Source organism: Artemia sp. Qi Xiang Cuo, chromosome 6, assembly GCF_049724085.1.
Source record: "Artemia sp. Qi Xiang Cuo chromosome 6, ASM4972408v1, whole genome shotgun sequence".
Lineage (NCBI taxonomy): Eukaryota > Metazoa > Arthropoda > Branchiopoda > Anostraca > Artemiidae > Artemia > Artemia sp. Qi Xiang Cuo.
Window position 1 is genome coordinate 36,163,923 of NC_142799.1, and position 26,022 is coordinate 36,189,944.

The 26,022-nt window shown below is 36.6% G+C and overlaps 1 protein-coding gene across 4 annotated transcripts in view; it reads right to left on the bottom strand.

Moving 5' to 3' along the window:
* Positions 1-26,022, bottom strand: part of Aatf (Apoptosis antagonizing transcription factor) — an 89,986-nt gene that overhangs the window by 23,390 nt on the left and 40,574 nt on the right. For all 4 annotated transcript variants that reach the window (XM_089090167.1, XM_089090169.1, XM_089090168.1 and 1 more), the window contains exons 6-8: positions 19,412-19,596; positions 17,552-17,628; positions 15,413-15,752 (exon numbers count right to left, since the gene is read on the bottom strand). In XM_089090167.1, coding sequence (XP_088946293.1) covers positions 15,413-15,752; positions 17,552-17,628; positions 19,412-19,596 — 602 coding nt within the window. The remainder of the gene's footprint in view (positions 1-15,412; positions 15,753-17,551; positions 17,629-19,411; positions 19,597-26,022) is intronic.

Below are 26,022 nucleotides of genomic sequence, written 5' to 3' on the forward strand. Positions count from 1 at the left end.
ACTGTAATTTCCCTGAACAAGGGTTTCGACTATGCTGATTGCAATGGTACACTTTTCATTTGATCTGACGTTATTTTCGTCATTTTCAGGCTTTTTTTCGAAATCACCATAAATTTCTTTTCGCAATAAACTTTTACTTTTAAGACGAACCGAAATAAAACTTACCACTCCTCAGTTAGTGTCAGATGGCATTTTTATTTCACTAGGTAGTTTTTTTCAAAACGCGTTTTTTAACTTTTGGTTACTATGCGCTTTTGTTTGCTATTTACTAGGGTGCAGCTACCGCTGCAACCATGACAAAAAGTGCCAATTTGTCCTTAAACAGGGTTTTGTAGCAGAGCTTCCGCTGAGCAGTGTTTTGATTGATTAGAAATAAGGAATGGTCGTATGTCTGTTCTTCTTATTCCAGATTTCAATAATTCATTATCCTCTGTGTCATTTGCTTTGCTATCGGGAGCTCTCTTTAGAGAAGCAGCCTGACTTGATATATATATATTTTTTTAGTTTGGTTTGGGTTTGTTATTTACTGCACCAGCAGCATATACTTAATTTTGTGCACATCAATTATATGCTTCCTTTTAAGATGGTATATAAATCTTGTGGTAGAGACTCCCTATGCCTTTAGAGACACTTTGCAGAAGTCGCACCTGATACATTCTGTGATTTCCTTTTTCTCGTACGATACCCAGAGATATAGCTTAGAAGTTTTACTTGGAACATCCAAGTCGTGACCAGAAGATGACATCAGGCTTTTCTTAACACAAAGGTTGATTTTAGGATTTTTTTGCAAAATTAGAAGCACCTTCCAGTAGCCTACCATTTTAAAATAACACCTCCACCCAAATATCTTACCTCTTTCATCTCATTAGCGCAACTAGGGGGATATGGACCAATTGCCTCCTGAGCAGTTTTGTTGGCGCAAACAGCCAAGAAAATATGTCGACAAGTAAAAGCAAAATGATAGATCCCGGTTTCCTTAAAACTTAGACCATTTAGAGCACAATATCAATTTTTACAGGAATTTACTACAACTACTACTGCTAATAACTCACCTCAGCACCAACCCAACTAAGGCCAACACAGATACGCATGCTCAGCCTGCACCCCAATCTATTCAAAGTCTCTCTTTTTACACCCACCCCCGAAATTACCATCTCCTTTAAACCTTTCTGTATGACGTCCTCCCACCCCAGACGGGGACGACCTGCTTTCCGTTTAGCCCTAGATCGTTGGCCGAAAAGAACAACCTTCGGCAATATGTCATCCTTCATCACCCCAATGTGTCCTAACCGCCTCAACTTTAATTTCGTTATAGCCCTATAGAGAAGTACTGAACTACATTGCTTGCATAGCGTGTTATCTAATTTATGATCCGTCAATCGGGTACTCTACAGACTCCACGCGCAGTGCTCTTGGACAATATCAAGCAAATATTCGTCCGATTTTTGGGGTATCGATGCTTCAGAGTCATATTTGGCCACTGTCGTCCCTGTAGATTCTAATATTATAATCTTTGTTAGTAGGCTTTTTTTCCTATTCTTCCATACTTTTCTTAAGTGTCAAATAACACCCTGAGCCTTGGCTATTCGATTTTTATCATCTTCCCTAATCTCACCGTCTTTACTAATAATACTACCAAGGTAGGTGAAGCTGCCCACATGATCAATATTTTCTTTACCCAACGTAACCTTTCCATCTCCAAGTATCCCTAGCATTAGTGACCTAGTCTTCCTAACGTTAATTTTCAAACCAATTCTAGCACCCTCAACTCGCAAAACCTCTAAAACTTCATTCATTTTGTTCACATTTTCATCTAGGATACAGCATAATCCAAGTCCAGGAGACTTTTTCCTCCCCATTTGATTCCGTGGTCTACCATTGCCTTTCCTGTGCTCCTTAAGACAAAGTCCATCAAAATAATCCATATAAAGGGGGATAGAACACAACCCTGCTCAACTCCTGATTTAATACAAAACCAGCTGCTAACCTCATTTCCTACCTTAACCGCAGCAGTGTTATTCTCGTACATATCACTAATCACTTTAATGTATTTGTCTGGTATACCACACAAGGATAAAACCTTTACTAAAGCCCTTCTATCAACGGAATCGAACGCTTGCTCATAATCTATAAAACTGAGGACCAAGGGTGTTTGAAAACTCAGGCACTTCTCAATTATTAGCCTAAGAGTGAAAATTTGGTCGACACATCCTATACCTTTTCTAAAATTGCATTGTTCTTCTCTTAAAACTGTGTCCACGGCATCTCTCAGTCTAAAAAGTATCATATTAATAAGTACTTTGCTACCTACAGAGATCAGACTAATGCCTGGATTATTACCAAACTCACTCGAATCACCTTTATTACAAAGTGGCTTAATTAAGGTTTTCCTAAAATCGTTAGGCACTTCCCCTTTTTCAAAAATCATATTAATAGTCTTCAATAACTCATCTCTAACCTCAGAGTTACCATATTTAAGAAACTCATTTATCACCCTATAAGCACCAGGAGCTTTATTATTTTTTAATTCTGTTAGTAATGTCGCTAATTCCTCCTCACAAAACAAATCTTCCTTCACGTCCAAGGTATCACAAACTTTTTCATTTTCTTCTATATTTGTTCCTGCAACTCTATCTCGGTTAAGCAAGTTCTCAAAATGTTCGGCCCATCTCTCCTTAGTTTTTTAATTGTCACTAATTGCAACCCCATTCCTATTTGTAACTGGGACACGTCCGGACTGACTACTCCCTCTCAATTTGTTAACGTGCCAGAACAATATTTTACTATTATGCCGTTTAGCTGCATCTTCCAGATCCTCGACAATTTTATCCATGTTTTTTTATTTTTTTTTTACTTCTTGTGCAGTATGGCACAAAAATACTGTGTTCACCCAAAGATTGGTATCCTCCTGAATGCGAAAAGCAGTCCTATATCAGCACTTTATAACATTCGGCATTGGCCTTTTAGTTTTTGAGTTTTAATTGTTTTTGACATTTTTACTACTTGACGTTGACCCTTTTATAATTTTTTGTTGTTGTTGTTTGTTTTTTGGTTTTTCTTCGTTTTATTGACGCTAAAGTGCGAATTCGGGCCATTTTGGGCTTGTGATAGCCGTTTTTCACCAATAAATCTTATTGCTTATAAACAAGCTAGTTAAGCCACTGTTTCAACTCTAGGCTTTCTCTTGAAAGGGTTTCTATTGATTTTATTTAGAGATGGTTTTAGTAAAATGGGATAAAGTATATTTGGCTATCTTTTTATGTTGATGCAATAAAGATTTGCTAGCAAAAATACATACATTTACTGGGCAAGACCAATACATTTACATTCTTCTCTGGTTAAGCATTTAAGAAAATTTGCAATTAATAATAAGTATTTATCATGTATCGGTCAGTATGGTAATCATAGCAAGTCACTGTTATATAGCACCATACATTCCATATTTGTTTTACAAACTAATAAAACTACAATATGGGTATGCCCGGCTGAGAGTCTAATGTAATGAGAGTCTAGGATTATTTCCAATATAATACAAGAGACAGAGGCCCTACCAATAGAACCAGGTTATACAGTAATAAGTGAATTTTTTTTTTATCCTGCTTCTCCTGGACAGTGCCTGTGCAACTTTCCTGCTCAATTGACGGAATAATGTACTGTAAGATAAATGCCGTTTTAGTGGAATTAGACTGCACCTCTACCGTACTAACATTCAGGGGCAGATCTAGAGCGAAATCTCTGGGAAGGCCTAATGCAAAAAGGGCGCCAATGCGCAAAATCTTGGGGGGACCCAATGTGACAAAGGTGCCAATAATTGACCAGAAGGACAAATTTATTCTAAAAAAAAAGAGTGAAAGAAAGAAAAAAAAAGAATGAGAAGAATAATTTTGGATTAAATATGGCTAAAATGCTGCCCAACAAAAAATATGAAGCCGATTGGTTTAGAGCAGTGGTTCTTAACCAATTTTGAGCCATGCTCAACCTAGGTACTTCTAAAATCCTGATCCCTCCCTCTAATATTTTATAGCGCTTTCTAATTTTAATTTTGGCACTTTCGCATTATCCGGGCCTCTTGGCTTAATCACTATAGAGAAGGCAATGATAAAACCCGTTTTTCACATGATAACCGCTGTAGACTAGACAATGACAGCGTGGTTTGCATTGTGTATAAGATATTAAACTGTTTTTTTTTGGATTTTAAAAGGGGGGGGGTACCTAGGTTAGGTTACGTATTTAATATATGCAATGCTTTACCCCCCTCCCCCCTAGTGTGCAAATATATAGCCCAAACTTGTTTCTAAACTACTTTATATTCATCCTATTTTATTTCATTAGAATTACCCAAACTTGACTTTTTAGAGAGGCCCGGATAATGGGAAAGTACCTTAATTTTATTCTAATTTTCTAATAATTCTATTTCCAATTTTAAAGCAATATAACTGTTCTAATTTTAATTCTTTATTTTATAGCGTTTCCTTCTGGAGAGTCCAACCAGTAAATAAGAAAACTCTTTGAACCCCGTTTTCTTTTTGTTTACTATTCATACCCGTAAGTGAGTTTTCGAATCAACAGGACAACATGAAACGATTAAAGATCAGCTTTATTTCATCAACTGTATATATTATATTAAAAACCAAATAAAATAATACCTGGCGATAGCACAGGGGAAGAGTCGAAGCTTTTGGAACAAGAGTTTCGTGGTTCAATCCCGCGGAATCCGGCGCGCGCCGCGGAAATGACCCAGGAAACAGGGAAGATTGAAGATTATTGAAGAGCATTGAAGATCTAATCAATATATCATTAATTAGACCTTCAATTTTTACTATAGCCCAATTGCAATTTACACAGCAAATAGTTTTTTTTTTCCTTTATTTAAACGAGTTGTTGTTAATCTATGCTATACAAATGTGCAGAAATTTTTCCGTATTATTTTTTCTTCAAATTTTTCCTTATCTTTGTCCCTATATCACAAAATAAATACCTTTATATGGGTCGGCACACATTAACTTTTTTCATTTTAAGTATTTGACTTTTTTCGAAAGAATTTATTTACAACATTTTTTTTTCTAATTAGTATTTCTTTTGTAAGTGTGAAGCAGTACGGTATTCTTTTAGCTAGAAATAGAAACAAGGGACCTTTTTGTAATCTATTTAAAATATTAAAAGTTTCAAATAGTTCCATTTAGAATAATTCTATTTCTAGTGGATTTATTCTCAATAAATAGAAAAATATCAAATTTAGGAAAAAAAAATTTCGAATAGAAGTAAAGAGGAGCATTAATACTTTAAACATACCATTAAAACACGACAAAGAAACAGAAATTATGCTGCGTATGAAGGGTTCTCCTCACTTATTCCAACCCTCTTTACGTCAACCGTCAACCATCTATCTCAAAATTTTGATTGGATGTGTTTGGGGGAATGATGGGTGTGGGGGGGGGGGTATAGTTGCCCTCCAATCACTTCCGACTATTAAAAAGGGCACTAGCCACTCCAATTCCCGATATGTGACAAAGGTGCCAATAATTGACCAGATTGACAAATTTATTGTAAAAAAAAGAGTGAAAAAAAAAGGAATGAGGGCACCAGAGAAAAGCTTGGAGGGTGGAGCGGGTCCCCCTAGATCCTCCACCGGTAACATTTAAGCAAATATCTACTATCATCTGATTCCCTGTCCTTAGCTCTGCCTAGCTGAAACAATAGCAGCACTATTTGATATGTTTGACAGACTAAGTTCCATCATTTTACTGATGTTCCAATTCTAAAAATCGCACGAGGCGTAACCACGCTTCTTCTCAATTTCAATTTATGATTGAAAAAACTATTTTGTAAGTTCGAAATTCTCAAATATCTCATTTTCGAATTACATAAATAAAACCAGAAACAGAAGAAAAACAGTTAGAAAAAAAAACAGAAACAGGACGAAATAGCTATTATAAAAACAGAAACAGAACAGAACAGGTAAATAAAAAACAGGTCATCTGTTTCTGTTTTTTTTTTTGCATGAACACAACGGAAACAGGTACTTTAAAAAAAGAACAGAAACAGTACCCAAGCTTACTCCCGTCCTCAGTGAAGTATCCATCGGAGGTAACGAAAACAACCAAGCAAAAGAAAGAAAAACAGAAGGAACAGAAAACGGAACCAAGTCAAACAAAGGAAAAGGAAAGAAATAAAAAACTGAAGATATTTTTTGTCAGTTTTAGAATTTTAAAATGAATTTAACAATTGAAACCCTGAACTTAAACGGGCTAAAGCAAAAAAAACGTCAGGAAGTTTTTACGAAGTATCTGAAAGCATTAGGTTTTGATATATTAGCAGTCCAGGAGGTTGACACTTCTCGTGTCTGTGGAATAGAGGCAAGTGGTTATTCATTTCTCTCAACAAGTGGATCTTTCGACACAGGTTTTTTTCTTAAAGCAGGATATTGCAGTGGACCCGGAGAAATTCAAATTTGAAGAAGATGGAACCGTATGTAGCCTCCAGATTGAAAGCATCACGTTTATAAACGTGCACATGCCTTCGGGAAGTAATAAAATCAAAGTCAGACCTGATTTTATTCAGAATATCATAACAAGATACGTCCCTATCACTTGATTTAATTTATTAACGGGAGATTCCAATTGTATAGCCAGAGACGAGGATGTGCAAACAAGAACGGGGACGAGCCCCAAAAAGAGAGTAAGTAAAGATCTGAAAAACTTGGTAAAACTAAATGATTTAACATACATATGCGTTCTAAAGAAAAGAATGAGTCTTCTTTCACCCGAATCGCAAACCAAGGAACAAGTAAAGTGGACAGCATTTACATATCCAAGGAGATGAAAAAGTCTGTAAATTCCATTCAGCATGAGCACGTTTTATTCTCTGATCATTACGCGGTCCGAGCAAGTATAGGGGATGTAAATAGGAAAACATGTTTCATGAGAGCTCCGTATTGGAAACTACACCCTGATACTATCAAGGATAAAGGAAACAAAGAAATAAACCGAGAAAAAATCCGAAAAATACTCACAGCACGACAACAAGACGAAAGCCACCTAAAAGCGTGGATTAAATTTATAGAACAGATCGTAAATTTTCTAAAATACCTACAAAAGGAAAGCGAAAGAGAGCGTTTAGCCCACGAACGATTTTTGAGAAAAGTCCTTAGCCAACTGAAAGATGAAATAGACCAAAATACAGGCGATCCGATTTTCGAATACCATGAAATAAGGCGACAATTAAAGGAAATCGAGCAGAAAAAATTTGAAAACTGGACAGTAAAAAATCGAAAGTGACGCGAAAGGTTTCAAAGGACGAGAATGAAATGTTAAGTCAGCCCATAACTGAAGATGAACTAAAACAAGCTTTAAGTTCTACTAAAACAGGGAAAGCCCCAGGAAGAGATGGTTTAAGCTACGATTTTTACAAAGTGTTTTTTAGTGAAATCTCGGAAATTATGTTATCAGCAATGAACGAGATGATACGTGAAGGAGCTACACCGGATCAGACCCTAGCGATGATCACATTAGTGCCAAAAAAGGGAGAGATGCAACATACCGAGCACTGGAGGACCATCTCTCTACGGCCCAGTGATATCCGATTATGCTCTAGAGTACTCATGAACTGACTCAGAAAGTTGATGGGAGATATTTTGGGAGAGACCCAACACGGGGGCATAAAGCGTCGAAAAGTCCAACATATTCTTGCAATTTTACGCGACTTACTCCTTAGAAGAGAAGAACTATCGGAAAGTAATCTCAAATGGGTTTTAATATGCGTTGATTTTATCAAAGCTTTCGACTCGGTAGTCCTAGAAGTCCTATGGGAACTGATGACGGCGAAGTATTTGTTTTGTGGTGAATTTGTCGTTTTTTACAAGAACCTATACCGTGGCGCAGCGGCGAAAGTGGTGGTAAATGGAAGCCTCACTGAGGAATTCCCCCTTGAAATATCCCTCCGGCAAGGTGATCCAAGCTCTTCATTTCTGTTCGAGATCTATCTCGACCCGTTGGTGAAATACATAGAAGCCAGAATAGCGGGTATCAGAGTACTTCCAACTTTAGTTCTCAAGTCTGAAGCTTTTGTGAATGATGGGAATTTCGTCACTGATGGAGTGAGTGACATGAAAACTGTAATGTAGGGCCGAGAATTGCAGGAGAAAAATTTTGCCATCAGCACTCACCAGAAAAAGAGCGAGATTTTCCCGTTAGCAAACGATGCAAACGCAAGTTAGATTAGGAGCTTGGAAAAGGAAACTTGGCTGGAAGTCAGTGCTACAGTAAAGACACTTGGAGTGGAGTTTTCAGTCAGAGGAAATTGCTGGTAGAACGCATGGGAAAAGAAAGTACTCGAGATTCAGTGTTTGCTATGTGGCGAAGATAAAGGCAGGAATCTTTCCTTGTTCCAGAGATCAACTTTCGTCAACATGTATTGTGTATCAAGAATACTTTATCTGGCCCCAGTAATACCCCTCCCGGAACCTATAGCAAAGAAAATTGAAACCTATATGTGGCGTTTTATATGGAGCGGTAAGCTAGAAAAACTGAGTAAGAAGTTGCTCTTTTGCAAGGAATCGGGAGGTCTAGGAGTACTGGATTTTAGAAAACTGCCAAAATATGCTTGCTAGAATGACACTCGAATTTTTAAATGGACCACAAGAACACTTTCAAATGACCAGAGAGTGGTTGGTTCCCCTACTAAACAATCCTAATTCATCAAATTCAGACACAAACGTCCCAATTTTCATGAAAGATTTTTTCCCGATATTAAAGCAACTGCAAGAGAAGGGGCTTCTCATGGCAGATAGTACAGAAATAAAAACTGAGATAACCAGGATTTTAACTCCTGAAGAGGAAAATAATGGATATCATGTAAAAGAAAAAGAACCATTTGTAAATTTTGAAAATGCTAAATTCTTTCCCCATGGAACCAAAAGTGAGAGAGCTTATGTTTCAAGTCATACACATGATTTTGCCTTACCGAAATAGAGTGTCACGTTTCCTGAGAAATGAAGATAAAAAATGCTCTTTTTGTTATGAAGTAGTGGAAGATGGGTTAGACCACCAGTTCATCAAGTGCAATGAAAATAAGGAAACTTTTCCGTTTCTTTTCGATTTAAGCGAAAAATGCAAAAATAAAGTTTAAAGTGATGAAGAAAAGAAGAAGCTGGTGAAATTTGACATGAATTCAGAATTGGATGTGAAAAAGAAAAATTCGCTGTGTTATATTATTGGAAATATGTGTCATTATGTGTAAAGTAGAATGAAAAGAAAGAAAGTGTTGGTTTAGTGGGTCTTAGGAGTTTCATTGAGAACAAAATCGAATTATTGAAGAAAAGAAAATAGTAGAGAGTATTTTTTTTATTTTGAACTATGAATTTTTTTTGTAAATATGGTAGGTGGAAAAAGAGAGTGATAAAGTAAGTAGCGGAGAGAGTTTGAATTTTTTATTGGTAAGAGATAGTTTTTTTGCGTGAGTGAGTGAGAAAACAGCGTTGCCAGTAAGGTAGTTTAAAGAAAATTATTGATAATTGTTTTTTCTTCCTTTTTAATTAGGAGCTAAAAAAGTAAAAAATATGAAAAAAGGAAAAATAATGAAGTTTAAAAATGAGGTTTGGTGGTCATTTCAGCTTATTTGTTTTTCGTAAATATTGGTGTGTTTATTTTTGTGTGTTGTAAAAATAAGCTGAAATGATAATGTAAAAGAGGGTTTTTTTGGGGTTTTTTTTGTTGGTTTTTTTATTTATTTTTTATTGGGATATTTTTTTTATATTTTTTATATTTTTTTATTTTTTTTTTAGTAGTGGCTTCTTTGCAGAATTGGAATTTGAGAAAATTTTGTCTGTTGTTGTAAATGGCCACCGCAAGCGGGGACTTCCTGTGGAGGGGGGACGTCCTCTCTGCGGGAGAGAATTTTATTTTTCTGTTAATATGGGTCAAAAATCATTTTAGTAGAAGCACAATAATGGAAAGACCACTCTTTGGCCGCTAATTTTAGTAAAATATAGAGTGTAGGTGGAATTTAGTCTGTTTCCATTTTTAATAGTAGTTTTTTTTTTTTTTATTGCGACCGAGACGAGAGGCGGGGGGATTATAAAAAAAAAAAAAAAAAAAAAAAGAAAAAAAAAAAAAAAAAAAAACAACAAATAGATGCGAAAATCAACTGTGTAAATATAACAAGTAGAAAGATGTTTAGGACGCTCAGTCAGCTCGCTATCACCAAAGCTTCAGGACCTAACACGGTATTCAATATCATCCTTAAAATAAGTGTTCCTGAACTCACCGGTCTTCTCATCCCTGCTCTGTAAATACTTTATAGCAGGGCCATTCCCAAAAGTCTGTAGAGTTGCTCATCTAGTCTCTGTGCCAAAGACAGATAGTGACCCTATTAGCTTAGGATCCTATCCCCCAATCAGCCCCTGTCCTGTCTACGAAATATGTGTGAAAGTCTCCTTAACAAGGTTCTTTACCAGCACCTTCAGTCACACTGGTCATTGGCTGATACGAAATACGGTTTCCGTAGGAAACAGGTCACATTAGATTGTCTAATTGCGCATTACCAAGAGTAGGTTTTCGTCTGCATGACGTAGCATGATTTTCATCTTGTCTCATTTGACACAAAGGTCTACTACTACTAATTTCAATTACCACCTTGCTCAACGTCTCTTTACAAGGCAAAGCATTTTGTAGGATACAACAAAAAAATTGGATAAACTGATGAACATCGACCAAGCTCAGAAAAAAATTCTTTGAGGAGCAATTTGAAGCGTCAGTAAGGTATTCTTTTGTAACTACTGGTACAGAGGATCGAGTACTACCTGCTAGCGACGATCAGCGAGCGGTGATCAAGCCTCTCCTCTGTGGGTCAAGGGATGCCTGCCCAAGCTCTTCGGAAGCTTTTGGGTAGGGCTCTCCAAAGAAGCAGGAAAAGCACTTGGGAACCACAGAGGATGATTTCTCTAGAAAGGGAGCAGAAAGAGATAGACAAACTGTCTCTCTCTCTCAAAATAGTACGCCCGAGGGGACACCAATTGTCTAAAGAACAAGGTTTGAAGATGAGGGGATTATCCCTAGCGTTGATAGCGTTAATACTGGTTCTGAAAAAGGGCACAGAATGAGGAAAACTTTAGTTTGTCGGTTGAGAAGAAAAAAATGCACTATGAAACCTATGCTTGGAAGAAACCTTGAAACCTATGCTTGAAGTACATATAGATGGTCCAGTAGATACAAGTCATAAACCAGTTTATAATGTTAAACCCTATATGGCAGATAGACTAGTACCTTAGGTAATAAGAATTGACTCAGTAAAAAAAAATCTGGGATAATCAGTTGAGCTGGAAAGTCCACTGTGCAGAAAAAGCTCGGAAAGATAAAGCTTCCCTAATCCAGTACCAGAGAGTGGTGGGGGAAAACTGGGGTTTAGCTCAAAATAAGATCACGTATCTACATATATATATATATATATATATATATATATATATATATATATATATATATATATATATATATATATATATATATATATATATTTACATATAAGGCAATAATTCAATCAGGGCTGTCTTCTTATGGTGTAATAGTCAGGGTGAACTCGGCTCACAATCAGGCATATATGACCCCTTTGATAAGACTACGTTGGCTTGCCTGCCAATTGATCACATCAGTGTACTATGGAACTGCCACGGCATCCGTGGTACTATGTGTAGGATTTTCACCTATGGAGAATTTCCTAGAAGAAGAAGCAATATAAAGTGCTGTCAGGCTAAAGATTGCAGGCCAATAGAACCAGGAACAGCATTTACGGAGTCGGAAAATGAAAAGCTACTTGGACGCACGCAACTCACATCTGCTTAAGTGCAGAAAGCTGCAGATTCCCAAAGATAATATTGTCCCTACGATAAAACCAGTGAGACATAAACAGATTTTTATAAAAAAACAAGGAATGATATCGAGCAGAAAATCGTACTATTCCGCTAAAATAACGCAATAAACTGTTATACAGATGGATCACAAACTCATGGAAGATCGGGGACAGGGGCAGTAATGTACTACAATGCCCCTGATCCAAATTAAGAGATAACTTGTTATCATTTATTGGTATTTGCAACAGTCTTCCAGGCTGAAATTCTTGAAACAAAACAGGCAGATAAGAGCCGGGAGGAATTAAAAATTACAAATAGGAACATTTGCAGCACATTTGACAACCAAACATGTCTTAAGGCTCTTGGGGATATAAAGAGCAGAAAAAAAGTGAATTGGAGTACTGTGAAGCCTTAAAGAGACTAGCATCCAATAGTAGCTGTATTATTCTGATGTAGACCCAGAGCATGCTAGGATAACAGGTAAAGAACTGGCAGATGAAACAGCTAAGAATGGGGCATCAATGACCTGTTATAGACCAGAAGCTTTCATTCCCATCTCTCAAAGATGATGAAAGCTCCTATAAGGAGAGGCTGGAACAGAGACTCTTAAGAGGCTGGAACAAAACTGGCAGGTGGGGGAAGTAAAGAAACAAGGGAGTAACCAAAGTTTAACCCAACCCTGATCAAACATCGTTTTCGACTTAGAAAGGCTGAAATACGAAATGGTTACTGAAACCATTGGAGGAATCATTCAAATTAGAAGAGCTGATTTCACAATTTGCCAAAAATAACAAATGGCAGCGGAAAAAAGAAGGCATCCAATAGAAGAATACCCAGCCGACGTTAGATACTGGCTGGAGACATTTCATAAATTGGATGTTAAGTTGGGGGATATAGTTTTGGATGGTAAGGTTGAACAGCTTATAGGGTATTCATAAGGATGGATTAAATCAGCCCTTAGTCCTTAAACTCTATGGATTGGGCGCCCAAACATTGGACCGTTCTGGCTTGAGCTTCGACTTATTTTGATGAGTCCACCAATGGTACAGACAATAACGGAGTTGATAATCGGCAATCTAAGGTGCTTGCCAGCTTTCTTCATCAGCGTTCGTTACGTGTCGTCCTTAATAGTTTTACTTCAATAGAGCATCTAGTGCTCTCAGGAGTATCCTAAGGAAATATTCTTGGGCCGACTTTTTGTACCTAGTGTTCGTAAACGAACAAGGGGATGGCTTTGTGAAAAAAAAACTTATTGCTTTGCTGAGGATATGACGATAAAGATCTCTACTGCAAAGAATAAATATCTTTACAAGGTACTTCGGGTTGATTTGAAAACAAAATTGAAGTATGAGCGGATGCGTGGCTAATCAGTTTCAATGCGTCAAAAGAAAAGAACTCTTAATTTTTAAAGCACAAAATGGGAAGGTTCAATCTCTTTACATCTTTAAACGAGAGGCAATAAAAACAGTGAATACATTACGTTTTCTTCCCCGTCCATTCCCCGTCTGATCTCACATGGGCCTAGTATCTAAGCAGTCTTGTCTCCTGACGAGTGCATTTTGGCACTGTTCACATCAGACCAGCTATATTGTATACACGTCCTTTCATTGGTGGAGCTACAACAAGCCACGCTGCTCCTCTTCAACGTGTCCAAAATCGGGCAATTCGCACAGCAATCTGATGCAATTCTGATGCCAAGCCCATGGATTCTATCCCGAATCATTTCGACGTAGCGTCTATATCGGAGTTTTACAAATAAACGCATTTTCCTACATCGAAAGAGTTGTCAAACCTCGTTCCGTACGATTTACTCACCAAAGTACAGCTCGTCAGGACTACCTTGTGCAGGATACACTCCGCTAAAAAAACTTGAAATCAAGTTTCACCTGATGATCCACCACCATGTAGAAAAGCCTTCCGGTAGATGTAGTCACAGAGAGCACATCTCTTGAGGCGTTCAAGAGAATGTATAACAATACCCAAAAAAAATGAAGTAACCCGCAGGAGTGTCGAAACATCACTATGATTGAGCCATGAAGCCTGTATTAATAGTGATGAAAAAAAAATCCCACCACGAGGTGGTTACGCTTCCTAAATTTAAGCTTTGAATTGAGACTACTAAATGCTGGCCTTAACTTTAATTGATCATCGATCACTATATTCGATAATCTCTGAGCACAGCCACTTACACTTTACTTAAAATACCCAGTCTAAGGCTAAGAATTTTTGTGTGCGAAGGAACTCTGAACCATGTCATTATGATCACTCAGTCCATGTAGAATAATAAATACCAAAACTATTGCTGGTTATACACCAAATTAAAGCATATTTTAAGCTACTTTATGATTTTTCTTTTTCTAACAAGTATTATTCGCTTCGATATGAAAAACTTTTTTTCAGGAAAATCGAGTTTTATATAGCCTAATTCTGTGAACTTGATGGAATCTTTAAAAATGTGTTAGGATGAGGCACAGAGAGAGCGATACTATTATTAACTTAATAAATCAAATATCCACAAAAAATTCACTATTCTCAATACCTTGCCTGCTCACTGACACTAAGTTACACCAGAACTAATCAATAAAAAAAGAGACAATTTTTCTTGTTCTGGGCCACTTTTTAAAATTACTTTAGACTTTTTTTTATTTAATCACTACAAACTTGGCAATGATAAATTGCAAATTAACAGTTGAAAAAAAAGAAACACGAGAATCAGCAATCGTGCCTTGGAAGATTGATGACTGATCATCTAGAACCCGACACCCTGACGATGCGGGATTGAAGCCATACATAAAGTTTCCCCTTTGCAGTGTGGAGGAAGCGACCAGGCGGTCAAAGAAAAAACTGATTATCTACCACCATGTCCAACTTGAAGTCACTTAGTAAGAAGAGGAATTATGGCACACGCTGAAATCGAGAATGGCCATCGATCATTTACGAAAAATTAAGCAAGAAAAACGGGTTTTAATTTTTTATAAAGCAGTGAATACAATAAAATAAACACTTAATTAAACAAAAATACTCCCAATATTTCGGCCCCACGTCCGAGAGCCTTTCTCAACGGAAAAAAAAGAAAATTTTGTTTGTACGCCAGTGAATGGAAGTGTTTATTTAATATGTGAGTTTTGTTTCCTATTTATTTATATTTTTTCTTTTGTTGTTTTTTTTTCTCTCTCTCTATATGTGTTTAGTATGTTTTTATTTTGATGTAAGTTAAGGTTTTTAAAAAGGACATTTTTTGTTTCATTTTTTTCTTTTTTTTCCGTTGAGAAAGGCTCCCGGTTGTGGGGCCGAAATATTCAGAGTATTTTTGTTTAATTAAGTGTTTATTTTATTGTATCCACTGCTTTATAAAAAATTAAAACCCGTTTTTCTTGCTTAATTTTTCGTAAATGGAAAAGCAGTGTGGTCTAAGAAATTATTTATGTCATCGATCATTGAACCGTCAACTTCAGCCAGACGCTCCAGAAACAAAACACGTAAACGGATCTATAGCTCTGCCTTGAGACAATCGCTTGCAACATGAAGCAAGTAAGTAAGTATGCAATAAAGAAAACAATTAAAAAAAACCTCTTTTTCCGATTTTTCAGCTTCTACACCAAGCGGCAAATAGGCTGAACGTTTTATTTGTGTCCGCTTAACCAGTCTGTCTTTATCTGCAAGAATCAACTCAATCTGCTTCAATGTTGACTGTTCAAACTTCTGAAAAGATTTTGAACTTAATTTACCAGATGCTAATTTTGTTCTCTGATTCCAATAGTTGATCATTTCATTTCTGTAGCTTAAAAACTGCTTATGGCGGTTTGATATAGTTTGAGAGTATTCCTTTAATTTCATCCTCTTTTTTAAAGGTTCATATCCGTTATCCATATTTTCCTCCTCTTCTGTATCGCTTGGTATTTCTTCATCACTATAAATGAAAGAGACATTAAGAACACTATAGGAACAAATATCAAATTCTAAAGAAAACATATATCATGAAAACAAAAAATATTTTGTTGAAAAATATCTTTTATCATCTAGTAGATAATTTCGGAGACCCCACTGCCTTTCCATGACGATAAAATAAAAGTCCAAAATAGGGATAAAATCCTTTTTATAGACAGCGTATAATAAATTTCACAAAAAATACCAGATATTTCGGTCACATATACAGTGACCGTCATCAGTAGTAAAACTAAACTAAAACAATTTAAAACAAAAGTTAAAAGACTTAGAATCTTGCTTTAAAGCCTTGCTCTATTTCTTCGGCTTTAAAGCAAGATTCTAAGTCTGAAGATTTTACTTCAGCCCTTTCAGAACATATTTTTAATTTTCCAGACCATTTTATTTTGTTCAAGAATGTCTCTTTGATTTCTAGGGATTGGGGTTTAAAGCAAAATTTTCGTGAAACGCTTGAAATAAAGAAAATTTTATTCAAGAATATTGCTTTGAATTGGGATACAGGTCAATATGGGCTGAACTCTATATATGATAATTTATTAAAATCTGACAGAGTAAAGTTCAATTCACCCAACGTAGTTGACCTTTATCCAAATGTTATATCAATGAACGCTAATGAACCGAATCCAAGATGGTCGAAGAGCCTAGCTTCCGCCTTTGCTTTAAAAAGAATTGGAGATTTAAACAATATGTAGTTTTATTTGATTTAGTATATAAAGTTTTGTTTTAAATTGTTTTAGTTTAGTTTTACTACTGATGACGGTCACTGTATATGTGACCGAAAAATCTGGTATTTTTTGTGAAATTTATTATACACTGTCTATTAAAAAGGATTTTATCCCTATTTTGGACTTTTATTTTTTATCATCTAGTTAAAAAATAAATAAATAAGAAGCTAAAAAAAGAAAAGTACCACTTTGCACTTTATAAGTACAGCGTGTATAGTCAATAATCACGAACAGACCCACAAAATTAACGAAAAAAAAGAAATATAAAACAAGTTTTAATTAGATATGTCTTATTTTAGACAATATTTTTCTACCATGATCGATTTAGACATTATACAGATTCTGGTCCCTCAACTTATGTTAACTTAAATTCAGTAGCAATAGCCCTTTCTTTTCTCCTGCTCAACCAAAACGGGGTTATATACAGTCCAAAACACAGTAACAGTTCCAGACAGGAGAGAAGGAGAAGGGGGGGGGGGCAAACAATGCTTATAGAAAAATTTGACAAGGAAGCCCAAATGTCGGCAAAACCACAAATATAGGTAGAGAAGAAGACTTGTTTTTTAAACCTAGAAGCTCGATATATAACTTTTCGACAGCCCTGAGTGTTATAATTCAATATCTTAGAAACTATGCATTGCTTCTTGTTGATTGGTCTTAGGGTGGAACACTAACACGGCTACTCAGGGGCAGACATACCATCCTTGAGGAGGTTTGTTAAAGGTTCAAATAATAATCCCCTGAAGAGTGCAACATACTTAGAATCTACAAATAGAAGAGATTGGTTATACTTGCAAAATGACACAATGTTCCAGTTAACACTGTTATTCGTCATAATAATCCAGCTAGAATTCAGTTAAATAAACCCCGCAGAGCTGTAAAGTTCTAAGATGCACTTAGATGTCCAAATCAAACCTTGTGCTGAAAATTGTTTGAAACCAGTTCAAGTAGAACTTACTTTTTGTATTTTTTTGCAAGTCTAGATGCAAAAATAAGCGTTGTAAAAAGAAATGAAATAAACTAAAGCAAATATTCTTACCTCTCAACTTGACTTGACTTATTGCCATTATTCCCAGCTACGGCTTTGGTCTTCGAATTACTTGCAAGCAGCCTTCCCTGAAAATTGATAACAACCTTGTAAAAACACATGTCAAATAGCAAAGCCATGTTCTAAAATATTATTGAACATACGGAAAGCAATTAATGAATTCTATTCAGCATCTATCCTACGAATTTTATGAGCATCTGATATCAAGAATCCAAAAATGTGTCAAAGCCTATTAACGAGCCACTAAAAAATTGCTTTAGATTCTTACATTTACTAGAACTAATCAATATTATTGGAAGCGGGCAAAAGCACGCTGCAAAGGCAATTCTTCTTCAACCAAGCAGTTGGTCCATGGAGTTCTCTTAGGCCAGAAGACAGTCTAATCTCCTAGTGGTGAAGCCCTCAAATCATCGGTCAGCAAGGACTGGTAATGCACGCTATGGCGCACAGCTTGGGATGGAGCTAATCAGATTTGAGCCACTTTCATCACTGAAAACCGTCCATAGAATTCCTCCTATTACCAGTATGTGCAATTTAAGGGACTTTTCAAGCAGGAAATAATTCCATTAATTCAGACAGACGAACACTATACTAATAAGACAAGTTTTTCACTGGATATCATTTTTAGGCCCATGTTTTCCTGGAAGGGATCCTTCGCATCAATTTTAACGTTCCCTCTTCTATACGCGCATTATTTTTTCTTTTTTTTACTAAATTTAGCCGCTGGTGGGTTCTAGTCTCTTATGGGAAAAATTACCTTGATTTGCTTTGATATGAAGCCATATCCATGTAGAAGTTGTATATCCCTGGCCAAACAAATGCTCCTCCCATTCTAATCTATTTCTCTTCCTTGAGATTATCTAGTCAATGTAACACTATCTTAGCCAGAAATTTTACCTGGGATTTTGCAATCTTGAAAAAGTCATGGATTTTACTTTCACGTTTAAATGTCCCGTCTAAACTACAGGAAAAGTCCACATTTATGAGACCAAACTCTCCCTCTTACCCTAAAAATCAATTAACATGAGACATGAGAACAATTAACCTAACATGGGAGAAAAAACATGGCAGGTACTTTTTCGCGATACAAAAATACAATCAGTACAGGGGGCTGTATTGACCAAATACCATATGGTTTTAGAGGCTATGAAGAACATGCTAGTGATAGATCAACTTAAACTAATGTGTTCCTAGTCATAATCATTTAATATTCGATTGATCTTAGGATAATTTGAATCATAAACTTAATGTTCCATAACAACTTAATGTTCCTGTTTTGTTCCTGCTATTGATCTATGTTCCTCTTGAAAGTCGTCAGGAAGAACCAAAAAACATAAAGTCAAGCCTCCAGTTAGATACATCTGGTTTTCTTAAATATTTATTGGGTACAAGTGAGTGAATTATCATGGATGATTACATTACCACCTGAAACAGTAGTGCTACCGCAAACAGTAGCATCTTTATTTATGTTGATGATGTCAGCAGAGGAAATGAAAACTCGTGATCTTTCTAGCTTGGTTGAAACAAAAAAAAAATCACAAAAATAAACATACAAAAACATATACAGACCATAAAGTTAGCTTAAATAATCTGAATGGAACGAATCAAATAAACAAATTAGCTCATGAGAGTAGATAGTGCAACCCCAAGACCGGAAACATCATACCGGTTTAAAACAAGCATACCTGCATACACGAAAGAGGCAGTCAAAGTTCCAACGCTTCTCCTCATCATGTTCGGCATAAGAACCAACCACACAAAGGAAAGATTATCCCAAAAAGTGCACCATTTCAAGGATATATTAAGCATCTTCTGGACAAAAATATATTTGTTTTTTCAGTGAACACTCACCTGCAATTCTAAAAGATCATCCAAAAGGTCTTTCAAAGACCTTTGTGTTTTTTTCAGTGCAGATTTCCCATCTCCATCTAACTTATTCACAAAAACGTTCCAAGAGGTCAATTGAGGGAGCCTGTTTGATGCAATTAATGATTTCTGAAGTTTTATTCGAGACTCTATAAGATTATCATATACTCCTGGAAAAGACAAATTACTGATTATCTATATGCTAGATTTAATGATAAATTTCGAAGAGGCATTCAGCCACATGTATACTTGGATTAAATCCCCGATATCTTGAAAACAAATAATAATAATAATAACAATTTTTCAAAAAGACAAGTCGGATTCCACAAAATAGAAATTTGGTTGACAACAGCAACTTGTTCTATGGAAAATTGAATACAGGATTATTGGCCAATTTCATGAGGTAAAGCAGTTATTGGTATCTATATTTATCATTTCCAACTATTATCCATCCTTAAGTGTCTTTTCTCAAAGTGTGAATTCACTTACCTGGTCTTTGAAGTTACCTGGAAGATATTTTATTTTTTATTCCCAAGAGAATTAATCCATTGTGTTTGAATTCTAACTGAATTCAAATTAAAACAAACAAAGGATTGTAAACAAATAAAGGATTACTTGAAGTGCACCTGTTTCTTCTGAAAATACATAGTTGCCAAATACACAGTTGCCAAACATAGCCAAATATTATATTTTTCTAATATCATACATTAAATTAGCTCAGCAGTTTTTACACATTTTCGACGTTAAAATTCAAGCTGCATTTGGTTTGGAGACAGCCTGTGAAGAAGGGAGCAACAACAAACATTCAAGAGCCGTATAGTACTAGCGGGATTTTTATCCTTAAACTGCTGGGATCAGCTGATTTGTGTGGTTCACTTTCCACAGGTCTTGTCTACCTTAGAATCCTTAAAGCTTGAACGTAATGCCACCAAAGAGACCTCTTCAGAGCCCCAAAAAAGGGACCGATAAGTGCGCAACATGTGATGAGAATTTAGATGTAGATTCAAGTGCTATGAACTGCGACGGATGTAGCCTCTCGATATGCATTGATTGTCTGGAAACGTCAGAGGCTGAATACTCTCTACTAACTAAAATGACACGGCGAGTAGGCTGTGAGTGGAGATGCCCAGTTTTTAAATGTAACCCACAAGTGACAGGTATTAAATATTTAAATATCGTCTTTGGGCGATATTTAAAAACTTATGGACAAGACTCTCGAACCATTCCGGTCAACTCTTAGTGCAGTAAATGAACTGGAAACCAAAGTAAAAGATGCAGTCAAAGAAGCATTTTCCGAACTGCGAGAACAGCTAACCATCGACACTGAAAACCGTTTTGGTAATGTTGAAAGCCGTTTAACAACCCTTGAACAGTCTCCCTCGTTTGACAAGGACGCTGTTCAGAATTTGGTGGAGTCGGAGATTCAGACGTTGAAAAAAGATCTTGAGATGCAGCTTGAAACCAAAGTTAAACAGATGGTTGCACACGATAGAGACCGTCAGCGTCGCAAGCTAAATATTGTTGTTTTTCGTGTCCCCCCTCAAACAAATGATGAACTCTACATAAAGAAAGAATACCTTGCGAGTGATTATGAGCACCCAAACATAAGCGTCTATAATGTCCATCGTCTGAGGAGTCAGCAAAGCCAAGTGGCAACCACCAATACCAAAAAAGGCCAGTTCTCATATTATTCTCAGTCCCAGATTTCAAGACTAAGAAGCAGATTTAACAAAAGTCTTACGAAAGAAAAGGGTCAGGTACGATTCAATTCAGAAATAATGTCTCCAGGACTGACCGTCAGAAAAGAGCAATGTTATATGAGGAGTTGCAGGTCAGGCGTGCACAGGGCGAAGATGATTTGGTTATCCGTGGGATCTCTATAGTTCCAAAAAACGGTCAGATTCGTGCAGCCCTCCCAGCTACAATGGAACATTAAATGTTTTATCCTACAATGTAACCAGTATAAATAGACAGTTAGAAGGTAACGGTTTTCAAAGTAACATTAGGGACAAGCGGCCCCCTCCTGGCATGAAATGAAAAAATAATCTTTCCGTGTTGTATACAAATGTTGATGTACTTTCAAACAAACTTTATGAACTTTATTCTTTGGTAAATTTACAGAAACCTGATAGTTATCGTGACCGAGGTGCTTTCAAAGCACTGCCTCAGCCCCAAAGCACATTTCTGTCAACTGAGTGGCTATAATATCGTGTACAACAAGCATTCGAAAAGAAGAATTTGTATTTATGTTTCGTCGTCGTAAAAATTGAAATATACAGAAGTTGAATGTTTCGTTTACTATGGAATTAAGTGAAGTAATTAGTGTGGAGGTTAAGTTACCAGGGGTATCCCAAAATGTGAGGATTGTAGGCATATATCGAAGCCCATCCAGAAATGAGTTTAGCATGTTAAATGATAATCACCTGCTGAGTTATCTGTCGTACCTTTCGTCTGTTTCCTCAAAAATTCTTATTCTTGGTGACTTCAATGCGCCCGATATTGACTGGTTATCCCATGCTACGTCAGGGACGGACCAGAGTTTTGCTTTCAAACTTGTGCAAACCTTACTTGATAACTTTCTGTACCAGCATATTGTTGATCCCACAAGACTCAGAAGTAATTCCACTCCCCATGTACTAGATTTGGTGATCACGAAATCTCCAGATGACATATTAGACCTTAAGATGCTCCTACCTCTAGGTAAAAGCGACCATGTAGTTATGTCTCTATCAATGAATGTAAGTGCAGCGGTGAACTCTGGTTCTAAACTTTATTATGATTATAGCAAGGGTCGTTAAGATGAAATTCTTGACTTTATCCGTTCCGTTTCTATTGTTGAGGAGCTTCAGTCTAGGAATGCAGATGTGGATGTTGCTTTTGAGTTCATCCGAGAGGTTATAAAAGATGCATGTGATAGGTTCGTTCCACGTTATTGCATAAAAGAAAGTTAAAAAAAAGACGACTGCCAAAATTTGTACTTGATGCTATTAGTGACAAAAATAAACGATGGAGACGGTATATGTTGAAAAAAAAAACGAATACTCGTGGCGTGCGTATAAAAAGGCTCGAAATCGCGCCACTCGTTCTCTACGTGTTAACCGGGAATCACTCGAATCGTCAATCATTACTAACATTCAATGGTGTCCAAAGAAGTTTTGGAAGTATGTTAATAGAAACAAGACTGATTCTTCAAATGATTCGTGCAATTTTGATGACCCAGCTACTAGTAAATTAATAAGCGATGATCAGAAAAAGGCTGATGTGTTAATCAAGTGTTTTCGTCAGTTTTTGTAGATCCGAATGATGTCCATGCATGCAGTCCGCCCCCTTTTACCGAAATTGTTTCAGCAGAAAAAGTGCCCTTCAATGACTGTGATATTTCTTCAGAGCAGGTTTTAAAAATTCTCCGTGACTTTTCCGTTAATAAAGCTCCAGGTATAGATGGTATTTCTAACGCTTTTCTTCAGAAGACGGCCACGTCTTTATCTGAACCTCTCGCGTTTTTGTTTAACCATTGTCTATTAAGTGGTAAATGCCCCACAGCGTGGAAAAAAGCTGTTGTAAAGCCACTCCATAAAGGAGGATCTAAATCCCAATTTCAAAATTATCGTCCAATTTCAAACAACTCAATTTTTTCGAGAGTTCTTGAAAAGATTATTGTATATCAGATACAGGATTACTTCAACCAAAATAAATTATGGCATCCGTCACAACATGGTTTTAGAAAAAACAGATCATGTAATACGTAGTTGCTAGAAGTTGTAAAAAATTTCCAAAATATGGTTGATTTCGGTTTGAAGTTTGATTACTTGTACATTGACTTCAGTAAAAAATTTGAAAAGTATAAGCTAGGCAGTAGAACTTTAACGTGGATTTCAGATTATTTATCAGGCCGTTCCCACCAAGTTATAGTCGGTAGTGCACTTTCAATTGAGAGTCTGATTTTGAGCGGTGTGCCACAAGGCAGTTGTTTGGGCCCAGTGTTATTTTGTTTGTTTGTCAACGATTTGACTGAAGTATTTCGTCACTCCACTGTCAAACTGTTTGCAGACGATATAAAACTGTATAAAAATGTTACCTCCCCGGTAGACGTCACTCTTATTCAAGAGGATCTGAATGTCCTAAATGATTGGTGCAAATTGAACTCCATGTTTGTAAACCATCAAAAATGTTTTGTATTCCATTACTTTTCGAAAAGTTCGACTTATCATTATTTTCTTGGTGATACACCTGTTTCATCTGCAGATACAGTAAGGGATTTACTTAACATACTGAAACATAGTGTTTCAGAAGTCGTTCTTAAAGAATTGGGAGAAAATTTTAATTTTAGCGTAAAGACCGAGGTGCTGAGGAGGAGGCAACCCCCTTCATATACGGAATAATTTATGTTCATTTTAAGTTTTAATGTCACTTTGATAACCAGTTGAAGTTTCACAAGCATGTGTCAATAATTTCGCGAAATACTAATTACAATCTGCTTCGGATTAAGAGAAGTTTCATGAAATTTAACCTTCACACTTTTATGACACTATACAAGACAATAGTACACCCGGTGGTAGAATATTGTTCCTCTGTGTGGTATCCTACATGGAAATGTGACTCGTAGCAAATTGAAAAGGTTCAACATCGGGCGTCAAAGTTTGTGCCATATTTGAGCCATTTACCTTATCAGCGTCGACTGCAGTTTTTGGGACTTCCTTCTCTGGAGTTTCGACGGGATAGGATTGACCTGATCAATACGTTCCGCATTAAGGAGGGTGTCGATAATGTGGACTGGGCTGATTTCTTCAAACTTAAACATTACTCAGCTACTTGACAAAACTCGTATAAACTGCAGCAGCCACAAGTGCACAAGAAAATAGGTCAATGTACCTTTGTTAACCGTGCAACAACACTTTGGAATAGTATACCTGATACCGTAGTTTCTACACAAACAGTGCAATCATTTAAAAGTGCTCTTGTTGAAATTGAGTTCTATAGAAGACAGTTTCTGTAATATAGTTGTTGTACAGTTGTTTTTCACTGATGAATATTTTTTTTTTTTTTTTTGTGTTTTGCAGAGTTGCTGTTTAAGCTGTCATTTTTTTGTGTTTGTTATGCAACAAGCCTATGACTTTCTCCTTTATTGAATAAAATAAATAAATAAATAAAACATGGAATTCCAAAATTTCAGGCGGAAAGTCGACTGGAAGAGCTTGCGGGATACAGTTATCCACTCATAATTGTTCTAGATTTGAGGAAAAGCCTTTTTTGATACTCTAACCTATTTTTAATGCTCCACCTTTCCCCCTAGAACGCAAAATTCATGTCTTAACACTGAGGTTCAGAGTTTATGGACCCCGATCCGTTCTTCTACTAAGTTCAGATTGGCTTCAAAGCCCTTTAAAGGTATAACTAAGACACTGAATCTTAAAACCCACCAAGTTTAGTTGAGATTTGACCACCTCTTCTGGTAAGTTTCGCGACGACACAAATTTAAGAGTCCCCAACCAACCTCTTCCACCCCGGCCTGAAAAAACATTGGATATGGACCCATGAATGGCACAACCATGACAATAGTTCTTAATTCTCGTCAAGTTTAATTGAGATTTGGCTAGCTTTTCAGGTAGATTTCCTAACGACAAGAATACAGAGACCTCTTCCCCCAGGGGAGTCAGATAAAGCATATACCACCAAAATGATACACTCTTACTTACCACTAATGTTAGTTGAGATCTTACAACCCCTTCCGTTAGACAGCCCGGTGACAAGAATCGAAATCCTAAGCCACCTTGCCAATTCTCCAAAGAAGTCAGATCAGATTCAAACCACTGATAATGCACAGGGGAGGAAAAGCTCCCTAAATTTTATCAAGTCATGCAGTTATTACAAATCAACCAAAACAGTCGGATATAAGTCGGATGACCAACATGAAACGACAAATTCAAACCAAACTTTACTAGATGTAAGAGCTAGGTTAATCGTTGCACCTTTTGATGGTCTGGTCCTAAGCCGACCCCAGTGGGCAGAGAGAGGGTAAAGCTATTAATATCTCTTTTTTCTACCCGCAAACATTTTGGCAGAATTTACTGGACAAAGCCTGGTAGTCAACCGAGGGTCTGTGAGGAAAGGACTAAAAAAATTTTCATCCACATCTGTAACAGCGGATATTCGATCGAATATTAGACTGGGCAGGGACCAGCTGCTAGAAATTTTGTTGCGCCTTCACAAGATTCAAATACAATCCAATGGACATCGTCACTGTAAAGCTCAACAAGTTTGACCTATGAGTAAGAATCACTGTAACAATTCGTGAACTTCGGCAGCGGGGCTCAATTCCTAAGTGCTTCAATACATACATAGTTATACATAAAAAGGGAAACAAGAAAAAACAACTTTTTTTGTACGAAGATGGGATGCATTGAGTTCTGACATGGGCAAGTTTCCGATTTCCTATAAGTATTTTCAGTACAGTCTCTACTAACTACATTTAAAATTTATGCTGTAATCACTGATAAAAAATTGAGCAAGATTTGGGCACGGAAGTATTACTCATTTTAAGTTCAACTTATTTTACCTTAAATTTGTGCTTTACCTCAAATTGAACTCAGTGTCAA